This window comes from Colossoma macropomum, unplaced genomic scaffold, assembly GCF_904425465.1.
Source record: "Colossoma macropomum unplaced genomic scaffold, Colossoma_macropomum, whole genome shotgun sequence".
Lineage (NCBI taxonomy): Eukaryota > Metazoa > Chordata > Actinopteri > Characiformes > Serrasalmidae > Colossoma > Colossoma macropomum.
In genome coordinates, this window is record NW_023494796.1 from 11,137,470 (window position 1) to 11,149,279 (window position 11,810).

General features: G+C 40.3%; 1 protein-coding gene across 9 annotated transcripts in view; it reads right to left on the reverse strand.

Annotated features, from left to right (window-relative positions):
* Positions 1-273: 273 nt before the first annotated feature.
* Positions 274-11,810, reverse strand: part of LOC118817098 — a 103,806-nt gene continuing 92,269 nt past the window's right edge. For 7 of the 9 annotated variants that reach the window (XM_036583797.1, XM_036583796.1, XM_036583790.1 and 4 more), the window contains 9 exons: positions 8,233-8,658; positions 5,328-5,585; positions 4,850-5,104; positions 4,476-4,715; positions 4,076-4,333; positions 2,883-3,179; positions 2,441-2,710; positions 2,125-2,208; positions 274-1,212 (listed from right to left, as the gene is read on the reverse strand). In XM_036583797.1, coding sequence (XP_036439690.1) covers positions 1,146-1,212; positions 2,125-2,208; positions 2,441-2,710; positions 2,883-3,179; positions 4,076-4,333; positions 4,476-4,715; positions 4,850-5,104; positions 5,328-5,585; positions 8,233-8,658 — 2,155 coding nt within the window. In that variant the 3' untranslated portion in view covers positions 274-1,145. The remainder of the gene's footprint in view (positions 1,213-2,124; positions 2,209-2,440; positions 2,711-2,882; positions 3,180-4,075; positions 4,334-4,475; positions 4,716-4,849; positions 5,105-5,327; positions 5,586-8,232; positions 8,659-11,810) is intronic. The other 2 variants (XM_036583798.1, XM_036583795.1) reach the window with 1 other exon arrangement.

Genomic DNA, 11,810 nt, shown 5'->3' on the forward strand with positions numbered 1-11,810 from the left:
ACTCATCATAGCCAATAAGTAACAGTTCTAGCATTGGCTGATCAGTAACAGGGCCTAAACACTGGAAAACCTCCAGACTACTGTAGATTTTTATAGGTGAACTTTAAAATGTGAGCCCAGACAAACAGTAAGACAAATGCATTTAACTTCAGTTTCTGGAAAAAACAGAATAACATTGATATAACTAACCCAGTAGAGCTTGATTAACCTTGACAGTTCTATTTGTCTTAAAATGAAGGATTGTATGAAGAGAAATCAGTCTTGTTCATCATCTTCATAGACAAATATTCACTTTATTTGACTCAACACTCAGTAACAGCCAATACTTAGTATTCTCTGTAAAAGAGAGGGAGTGAATACAGATGAGTACAGAAAATAAAAACGCATAAATAATGTTTTACTGACATTAAAAAGTTTCTACCAGGAAAGAGAAAGAAACAGTAATCACTGCTTCTTGACAACAGCCTTGAAACATGCAGAACTGTATTAAAAGAACAGCTGATCTTAGACAAGAAGATGTTTTTGCTCATTTTCCTGAAAGCAGTTTAATCAAATCTCTGCCTGGACAAATTGCTAGACGTGTCAGACTGAAACTGTAAGGTAACGTAGAGATCAATAAACAGGGTTTTGTGTTAACAGGACAGCAATACAGCAAATTCCCATAAAACACTTAATAAAACACAGAATATATACACAGTATAAACAATATCTGATTTTGTGAGAAAAAGGTAAGGCCCCATAGTGTGAGAAATACAAAGCTTCAATCTTCAATAGCAGCCAGACAGAGTAGGTACATTTCAGTCCATGAGCTAACGGTAAATATTATGTTTGCACCCTCATGGAATGACACTGACATTGTGAAAACAATTCCACCAAAACACCTGTGTTCATACAGTCCCAAAATCCATTCAAATGGAAAAAGTTGATTCAAGTATATGATCTTTGAAGTTATTATTGCTGACAAATATACAGCAGAGTTATAGTATTTTAGTACATATCAGTGAAGATCAGTGAAGTCCAGTATATCTGCCTATATACAGTATATGTTACATGTTCTGAATCTTTAGGGTTGTAATTTTTGTTAATCAATGTAACAGAAAATCACTGTCATGATAATCTAATGCCATCACTGCATCATCACAGTATCACCAGATCTCAAAGCGCCGGTCTGAGAGGAAACGCAGTCTTTCTGTAATTCTGTTGCTGAAGAGTCTGTAGAGACAAAACATACGAACACACACAATCCTTTAGTGTCTACTAATAGATCCAAACTGTAACAAACACTAACATAGTGCTGTAATACACTGCCTGGCCAAAAAAAGAGTAATAGTTGTAATATTTCGTACTTCCAGCCAGAGTTGCATTAGTTTTTGGCCGAGATCTGGTATTGATAATGGGAGAGTCAAACCATTACGTAAAGTCTTCTCTAGAACATCCCAAAGACTTTCAGTGTGGTTAAGGTCAGGACTCTGTGGTGGCCAATTCATGTGTGAAAATGATTCCTCATGCTCCCTGAACCACTCTTTCCCAATTTGAGCCAGATGAATCTTGTCATTGTCATCCTGGAATATGGCGTGTCATTAAGGAAGAAAAATCCATTGATGGGATAACCTGGTCATTCATGACATTCAGGTAGTCAGCTGACCTAATTTTACTGCCACATAATGTTGCTGAACCTGCCCTGACCACTTAAAACAACCCAGATCGTAACACTGCCTAATTGCTTTATGCGATTTGGTCAGATTTTTGTTCCCTGATGGAAAAAGCATACTCCAGGACGACAATGCCAAGATTTATCAGGCTCAAATCGGGAAAGAACCCAAGTCCGGTAACATCAGCAATTTCCTAGCTGGTTTCTTTGCTTGATGTAGGCCAATAATTTGACTCGTCTGAAACACAGTAACGTCTTTTCCACAAGCACAGGACACGTCTTCAATATGGTTGTTTAAGAAATTAGCTACTCTCTGCATCTGTCAGGGTTGAAAGAATTGTTGCCAGCTGAAACATTAATCACTGCAGTAATTATCCAATCTAAGGCTCTTGAGTATTTGCTCATTTTAATCCAAACGTTAACTTTGTGGCCAGGCAGTGGACATTAAACTGTAACAAAACACACACACTTACCGAACAGTCTGAATGTTGCTGTTAGTGGAGACAATATCGTAGATTCTCTTTGCTGAGACATCAGTAAGGTAATTGTCGCTGAGACTGAAATGAAACAGATTATAATTACCACACCTTTACACAAAATCACTAACAATAAATTCTTATTTTGTACTATACGAGGCACTAAATAATTACGTTGCTACTTATACATTTCACCTTTTAAACACACTATATAGCTATACTGTATATGTATATAAAGCATATTTGTACTATATTGATCAATTTTAATTTCTCATTCATTTTACAATTAGACCCTCCCTCCCACATCACTCACTCCAGGATGTTGATTTTGTGCAGGTGTGGAAGCAGCAGATCCAGGCAGTGGTCAGTGAGCTGGCAGTGGCTGAGGTCCAGTTCTGTCAGCCCTTCAGAATGTTCCAGAACCAGCGCCAGTGACCTGCAGACCTGCAGGTCCAGCTGGGTTTGACTGAGGTCCAGTTCCTCACCCAGAGCCTGAGATAGAGCCACAACACGCCTCACACAGTCCAGCTCAGTCCCCACAGGGACAAGAGACAGAAACTGAAGCAGCAGAGCTTTACTGCAGCTGAGACAGAGACAATATTCACAAACACATACAGTTAAGAAATTACACATTAATACACTCACATACAAATCAAACTAAAATGATTTTGCACCTATTTTCTCATGTTACATATTCATTCATCTTTTCTAGAATGTATATATAGTGTTTGTGGTGTTCTCAGTGAGAATCTTACTGCAGAGTGACTTTGTGTAAAATGGTGAAGAGCTGCTCCACTCCAGTCTCCTCTATCTCACAGTCCTGCAGAATGAGCTGTGTGGGGGTCCGAGCTCTCTGGATGGTCATGGAGATGACTCTGCAGTCCTCACTGCTCAGAGTGTGTGTCTGTGTGTGTTCTGTAAGGTCCAGAGTGGAGCTGCAGGAGAAGTCCAGTCTGTGCTGCAGAGCAGAGAGCAGAACTGCTGCTGCCCCCTGCTGGAGCACAGAGACACTGCAGCAACGGAGCAGCCTCAGCAACAACATCCTGTCAACACTGACACACACAAACACACACATTCACAGTCAGTGACAGATAACTGACAATGAATAAATTCATTTTTCTTAAATAAAACAATGAGTGGGCGTATTGAGAACATAGGTGGGCTAAAAGACGACAAGTGACGACTTTAACCCCAGTACAGACTTCTCATGTTTTCTGTTCTTTATTTTATTATTTTAAAATAACACAAACTTGTTTTGCCGTTTTAAAGGAGAGATTAGTCTTCCGTTTAATCACAAGGCTTATCTATTTAGATTCAGGCAGACTTCCTGGGGGCTTTTCTCCTATATCATTTAGTTCAACTTCAACTTTCTGGGCCAGTCCCGAATGGTGCATTCGCAGTCCTGCAGTCCCCAATCATGCATGCACTGTGAGGCTGTAGGATGTCTCATTTCTCATTTTGGTGATGAAAGGGGTGCTCACTAGCGCCCTCTATGCAGCTTTATGAGGACAGCAACAATGCAGACTCTGCAGCAGCCTATTACCCAGAATTCCTTGAGATACATGCAAGGACCAGTCAGAGTGAACGGTTTTGTTTACAGCTGACCAGCATTGAAAAGAGGAAGATTTTCAAATGCAAGTAAAAAATGTGTTTGTTTATAAATTTAACATGTTAGAATTTATAAACAAACGTGAGCTGCATTATGCTAGTAATCTGAATTGAGCCTCTGTAGATAAACAAATTAATTTATTTAAAAGAAGTATTAAAAAAGTCCCAAATGCATGAATTTAAACTAAACACCCTCAAGGTTTCTTGCTCTGTAGGTCTGCATGTTGCTGATGTCACCAAAGTGTGGACTTTGAGGAGAACTGCAGGGCTTAGGGTGCCATTTAGGACTGGGCTTCTATTGGTTTACTATGGTCTGTTAAACAGTATGAAAAGCCCAAACCTGAGATGGGAGACGTGGCTGAGTAGAGGCACAATGCTCTCCAGCTCCCCCTCTGGTATGGAGGTCCACAGCAGGCTGAGAGAGACTGCAGTGCAGTGCTGGAGGGTGAAGCGCAGAGCAGCACAGTGGACAGAGTCCAGCTCTCTGCTGTTCAGGTTGATGCAGTTCTTTATTGAACACAACAGGCTGGACACACAGTGAGCAGAGCCAGTCTCATAGATCTCTCTTATGATGGGCAGCACAAAGCTGGAGGTCAACCTGTGCAAAGGACATACTTATTATACTCTAATTCTGTCATTCTAAAAATGATGGTGTTTTGATTTCAGTATCGCATCTATATATAATATAAAAGACTTTAACAGATGCTGTGCTCCTCTACACATTTCTGTGTTTCTCTTACCTTCTGAGCTGAACTCTGTCCAGTACAGACACAAGTTCTCTGATGTTCTGCTGTTTAATGTTGCTCTTCCTAAAGTCCACAGTGACAGTGTGATACTGCAGGAAATAGTGGATCAATTCCCAGTTCAGAGAGCAGGAAGTCAGATCTCCACCCACTTTCTGTAGGAAACCACGAGTGAGCTCCTCATCCTGAGCTTCATTCACCACAACAACCAGCTTCTGGAGACGTTTATTAGATAACCTACATACACACACACATACATACACACACACACACATACACACACACACAAAGGACACAAACATTATGATTATTTTAATGGTCCAATGAATATTTATGTAGGTAAAAGAAAATGCAACAAAAAACTCAGAGACCTGATGGTCAGAGAGCCCTGGTGACACAGTAGGACAGTGAGAGACTGAACCTCCATCGTGTGTTCAGTCAGGTTCAGACACTGGACATTCCAGAGTCTCAGGAGAGAAGCCAAGCTGCTCAGGACTCTGGACAGCTCCTTCTTTGACTGCTGTGTTGTGCTGTGGATGAGTGAAAGCTCCTCAATCGTCACTGGAACAGGAGCTTTCGCTGCTCTCAGCGCTCGCACTGTTCTCATCACCATAACACCACTCAGCCTGAAACACCACAGAGTAGAGAAAAACACTGTTAGACAAATTAGCAATAATTAACACCTGATTGTTACCAACATGGCAGTGTGGTCTGTCACACTGACATAACAGACATTGGAAAGCATTTAATATCTGAGCCAACCCACATTCACTTCCTTTTAGGTGTAAAAACCCTTCATACTACAATAGCTGAACAATAAGCGAAGAATCAACTCTCTACAGAGTATACCTGAGAGTGTGTAGGTGTGTGATGTATCTGAAGAGATGTCTGGTTCCTCTGAGAGAGATGGCTTGTGGGTTTAGAGTGAGTTTGAGGTTGGAGGCTGAGAGGCCCAGCACTCTCCCCAAAGCCCTGCAGCTGGAAGTGAGTAGCTTTCCTTCCAGAGACAGAGTGAAGTCCAGAGCCTGGAGCAGAGGAGCCACCTGCTCTGTTTCTCCTCTGGAGTGGAGCACTTTACACGCAGATGGCACACACTGCTCAGCACCACTGAAACAGTGAAATAAAATACTTATAAACAAGAAAACACTTTGTAAACAACTAAACATGCATTTTCCTTGTTTCAAAATAAGTTCCATTTAAAAGAACCACACATTTGTGAACTTTACATGAAATAAATGTGAGTAACCTACTTTTTAAAAATGTTTCCTCAGACTGAGAACTTGTCTCAGTATGGAGTAAATCTCAGCATGGAGACAAAATCTAATTTCTAACATAAAACCTCAATGGTTTTATGGCAGATTGTCATTATTATAAAAATAAACACAAATAAAAAACAACCACTCATACTGATACACTCTGATACAGAATAAAACTGGAGAACCATAGAAAACTCCTCTGAAGGCCCAATATGTTAGAGGAAAAAAGTGAAGTGATTCTCATTAATATCACCTTAGCACTTTTTTTGTTTGCATTTTACTCTAAATCGTTTTTCAGTTCCACTTTTCGTGTTTATGGTGGAAATGCAACTCTGCATAACCCTGCATAACCCTGCAACTACCTAGCAAACAGTTCCACAAGAAGCTTTTTTCTGCTGAAATGATGGAATCTCCTAATATTGTCGAAAAATTGTTAACGATGCCATTTTCAAGACAGATATTCAATGAAAAACTGGATACTGTAAGAAAAGGCCGACCAACACCTCATCTTGAGTTTTTTACTCAGGCACTAACCTTAACCCTAACCCTAACTAGGAGCGTTACCCTTGGCTTACTGGTTCGGTACAACATAAAAGGTTGTTTTGTTGGGACTATTAGCTGTTTTACACTGAGACCAGTGTGTGGACTAATACAGGATTTAACAATTTAAGCTGCTTCACCAAAAACATAAAAATTCTGCAAGTCATCTAAAAGTGGAAGTTTCTTCGAAAACGTTTGAAGATACAAGAATTGATCTTTTCATTGATGATTTCTTGATGAAATCTGCTAAAAACAACTGCCACAAGTGGCACTTCCCAGATGGAATTTGACTACAAAACTAATGTGCTCTGGCCTTGAGAAGAAGGATGCTCTACAGGCAATGTTTAATTACATCGTTGAGCATCTTGAGGAATTTGAACATGATGCTGTACACAGTGCTGAGGCTACTTATCACTCCTGGAAAACTTTGAGTTCAGCTTTTTTTTGTGACCTTCAAAGACATTTTTGGCCATGCAGATGTACTCTGACATTTAACAAAGTAAGAGTTTTGACATGCACTTTCGTTTGGCTGAAATGGAGGAGTTTTGCATTTTTATGGAGCAGCAGAGGAGACAGTTTCCTCCACTGTCGCATCATATGTTTCATCTGTTTAACATCTTCCTTTAATGCAATATACTCAGTGAGAGCATGCACCAGCTATATTTACTGAGCAGTTTAATTCTAACTATTCCAGTTTTAGCTGCTGTTACGATCCTGGGGGTGTATGGTGTTATTTTTTTTTTTTGTAATCACTTTTCCCCTAGGATTGGGGGCGCACCAGTTACTTAAGGGCAGTTGCGGCACTGCAGGAGAAGGAGAGGGCTGTTCCAGTGGTCACATCTGTGCCATCAGCCTCGACCTGACCAGACCAAGCACCTGAACCTTTTGTGAACTCATGTTATTGTTGTATGAGTTTGCCTAAATACCTGTAAAGCTCTATTTTTCTAAGTAAGGGGGTGAGTGCTCTGTTTTTTTGTATATTGTTTTCTCATGGTTTGGGACAGGGAGGTAGTCTTATAATTGCAATTTTGTTTTGAGTTAGATTAGTTTAGTTATCTTTTGTTTCTAGTTTGTTTTGACCTTATCTCACCCCCTGAAATGTATCTTTTGTCATTTGACTTTTGATTTTAAAACTAGACTTACCAGCTTTTATAAGATGGTGCCTTTAACTTGTTCAAGTTAAAAGAAATAAATGCTGATAAGTGGTCAGTCATTTGTAGTTGGTGGTGTCTTGGTCTGGCAGTTGGATGGTGTTGGCTTGTTTTTTTTAATGTCATGACATAAGAGGTCGTAACACTGCTTCTGTGGAAAGAATATTTTCTGCTCTCAAACTCTCATGACTTATAAGACCTATATGAGGAACACACCAGGACAGTCCTGACTATCTGCACTGGCTTCAGTCACTATCAAAAGGGAACTTTGTTTGGAAGTGAAAGGCGATGAGCAGCTGTATGATCTAGTCATAGACCAGTTCGATCAGAAGAAAGGAAGGATGGATTTTGTTTAAGTGAATGACTATGGTGAGTTTAACTGTTTCTGTTTTTTTTATTATTAGCATTATGATAGGACTGTTAGACATGTTATAATATTTTAAGGTTCTGCTACCGGCTGCGCTCCCATTGGAGTTTGAAAGTGGGCATGCAAAAAGAGCCATTAGAAAAGGCTCATGGTAGGAGTGCCCCCCCCTCCTTTAAGTGACCATTGTTGTTGTTTATGTTGTCGTTTGCTGGTTTGAGATGTGTTTTATGTGGTCAGTTAATGTGTGTTAGTGTTTATCTTTAAGAGAAAGCATACGGCTAAGAGTGACCTGCCTTTATTTCAGTTGGTTTTTTTTTGACTAAGGGAACAGCGATACGCAAGTGTCTTTGACATTACAGTGATTTTTATTTACACAATGTCCAGTGAGGACCCAGGCCCAATAAGTATAGGCCGCCACTGGAATAAACCTTCACACTCACCTCAGCCGGGAGATGTAGGGCAGACACTGAAGGAAACTCCTCACTTCACTCTCTTCATCTGACCAGCCTGTCAGCTCTACTGGTTTCTTCTCTGTTTGGAGTTTCAGCACTTCTAGGAAGAGGGAGCTCTTTCTCTCTGAGAGGTTTATGATCCAGACTGCAGGAGCTGACTGGTAAACTGGCTGTAATGCTGGAAGAACACTCCTGCCTGTCTGAGTCTCATAGTTCTTCACATGTGAGAACAGATCCAGCAGAAACTCACTCTGCTCAGAACGATGTGCATCTCCAAAAGGAAAGGAGCTGTAACTGCACACTGATGATAACAGCTGCAGTGTCCTCTCTCCTGTCTGTATCCCACTCTCTGCTGCTTTCATCAACATATCCATAAACATCTGGATCGTTTTCTTGATATCAGACCAAACAAACCTACAAGAAAAAGAGTAAAAGGACATTTAGTGATGAACACAGTCAGTGTTATGCAGACATTGACCAAGAATAATAAAGCCATCAGGTAAAGGGTTTTGTTTTGCTCTGTTTATATGTTGCAATAACAGTCTGTTTTTTGTGACATACAGGTGAAGCAAATACCGTCGGAAGAATTCCAAATGGTATATCACCAAATCCTGTTGCCCTCCCTCGAAAAACCTAGCATTACTGATTTTGCAAAGAGCACTGTTAGGCCCGAAACATACTCCACGCAAGGACGCGAACGCAGACACTTCGAGCTACGCAGATGGGGGTTCACGCGTAGTTGCGTTCAAAAATGTGTCACGACACATTTCATAACACGACGCAAGCGCGAGCTGCATTCTGAGCGTCACAGCAAGGGGCGCTGTAATGACAGCCAAGCCTGACCAAGCGGTCTTTTACCACCAGCGTGCTTCACAACTGCCATAGCAGACGACCACTTAAGTCTTACGCAAAGATGGCATAAAAATATGATTAACTATTGCATTTCCAATCCAAGAGAAGAGGTAAAGCAGCTCACTCTCCTCTACTGTCCATGTTTAGCCGTTGAGGCTGCTGGAATAACAGTAGATCCCTCTCTGATCTGTACTCTATCACAACCTTAAGTACCGAGTGTTTTAACCTCCACAGCAACGTAAGGACGCGTGGTGAGTTTGTACAGAAGGACCGAGCGTTTGCAATTGATATGTGCGTGTCTGAAATTGCTTCATGGTATCAGTATTCTCTATTAACGATACTGATATTGTATTTCAGTACAAGTATCGGCACTGATACTGATACGGTTTCAGTTGACCTGCAACCCTAGTTAATGCATAGATAGGCTACTTTACATTTGATTGACTTAAATATTAGGAAAAAAATAGTAATTGTGGCACATGCAAATGTTTGGACACGCTCCAGTTGTAAAGTCTCAGAACTTAATTAAATTGCTAGGACTGGTCAGGCAGTCCAAACACTGTCACTGGAAATCAGCTGATGACACTTTCAGAGGGTAATACATTTTCTGACTCTTCAAACCATGTGCAGACACCATGGGCTCCTCTAAGCAGCTGGCTGAATGTCTAAAAATGAAGTTAATACTTCTCCTACAAAGCAGGGGAAGGATATAAAAACATAACAAAATGCTTCCAGCTTTCAATTTCTACAGCTGTAAATGTCATAAAGAAATGTCAGCTGTCTCATTTTCATAAACACTGGAGTCAGTAATCAAAACTGTGTAAATGAATAAAACCACATCTCACCTGTGTTAACACAATTCACCATTCACCACAATGTGTAATAAACTCACGCACTGACTCAGGAACACTGACAGAAGAGGAGATACGGGAAGAGGTCGAGGCCAAGAAAGAAATATTTTAATGAAGATAATGTTTTCATTTTTTTTTCTGTGTATACATAACAAACTACAACAGTGTACTGCTGTATGTTTTCTTCTGTACTGCACACTGTAGAAGGCATAGAAAACAGCATTTGAGAAAATGCCTCCTTTTTTGAGGGTAATCAATATTTAAGTGATCAAACTATGTGATTTAAAAATGTAGAATGTTTATTCTGTGTCTGATTTTTGTGTGCTTAGATTTTGATAGAGTGGCATGTATTTTGTAGCACAGTATGCTACTCCATAAGTGTGTTTATATATCTGCTGTGTATGTTCTGACTGCACTATTTAAGCAACACAACACGAGAAGGAGTGTGTTATTGCGAAATAACATCACGGCTGTGATTTGGTCGCAGATCATCACAGCTGTGATGTTATTTGCGATAACACACGACCTCGAGTGTTCTATTGCTTTTATACAACAGTTAAATAAATAAAGTAAGAAATTAATAAACTGGGTCATGAACGCGGCGTTTAATATGTTTTAATGTTCGCAGTTCCTTCTGCCAAATTATAGTTCCTTAACAAGCAGCTTGTTGCTACGTCAGAGCAACGAGCTCTGCTCACTCACTGCACAGCCGGCAGTTCCTTACACTAAATTCCCAAACTGTCATCACCACTGAGCAAGCGAATGGCGAATGGTATTGGGTTCATTTCTGGCTGATTCCGGGTTGTAGACTCATCTTCAGAGTCTGACCAAATCGGCTGTCGGTCTAATGTGATCTTAAAAGTCTCCATTTTCTGTTTGTGGCAAAGTTAATAGTATAAACGTTCAAATGGCTTGAGCGTCTCCTACAGCTGTCAAAGTTGTTGCTTAGCAACGGCATCTCAGCAGAGTGATACAGTGTGAAAAACCTGTGATGTTATGGCGAAATAACAGCACAGTTAGAACGATTCTTAACCAATCAACTTGCATGGCCGGAACTTTTGAGAGGAGAGCTTCACCCTCTGACCCTCTTTGTTGATGTGTATGATGAATGTATTTTGTACACATATAATAAGTTTCAGTTTTTAACCTCACCCCGGGTTTAGCACTTGTGGGTCAGCTTGGACTCTATGAGAGTCATTGTTCTTCATCACCCCTGTCTGGTGAAGTGCTGACCGTATGTGGCTCTCCTCAGTTCAAACTTTGACCTAACACGCATCACCACTTAATAAAACCACCCCACCAATAAAACAGTGATAATCTCTTTAACAAAGCATCACATTCCACAATACAGTGGATACTTTAAACAAGCAAACATAATGTTGGCAATAAGTGTAAATAACTTACTACACAATGTGCCTTACTGTACAAACAGGGATTTATACAAGACTCAGTGAAGATCATAAATAGAGTTTTAACTAAACTCTGTGTAATGATTAAGTAGTGTAGTGAGTTGTGCCCTGGCTTTGCATGCTGGCGAATGGGGTTCAGATCCATATATTAATAATTTTGGCTGTCTTTGGAAAAACTGTTTTCACTATGTTTGTTTTTTTCTGAAACATGATTACTCTGCCTCTCTCTCTGTAAGAGTGTCTGCAATACATAGTAAATTAAATTAAGTTTAATTCATGTTCATGTTGCCCTTTTTTTCCACTCGAGCCCCTGACCCCCCAAACTGACTGGGGGAATCTGGTGAAGCAATATGATGTGTGTGGTGAGCCATTTTTGGACATCATAAACAGGGTGAAGCTCTTTAATTTTTTGTATTGTTCATCCTCTGCCTCTTTTTATCTCTGGTCTGTGTTG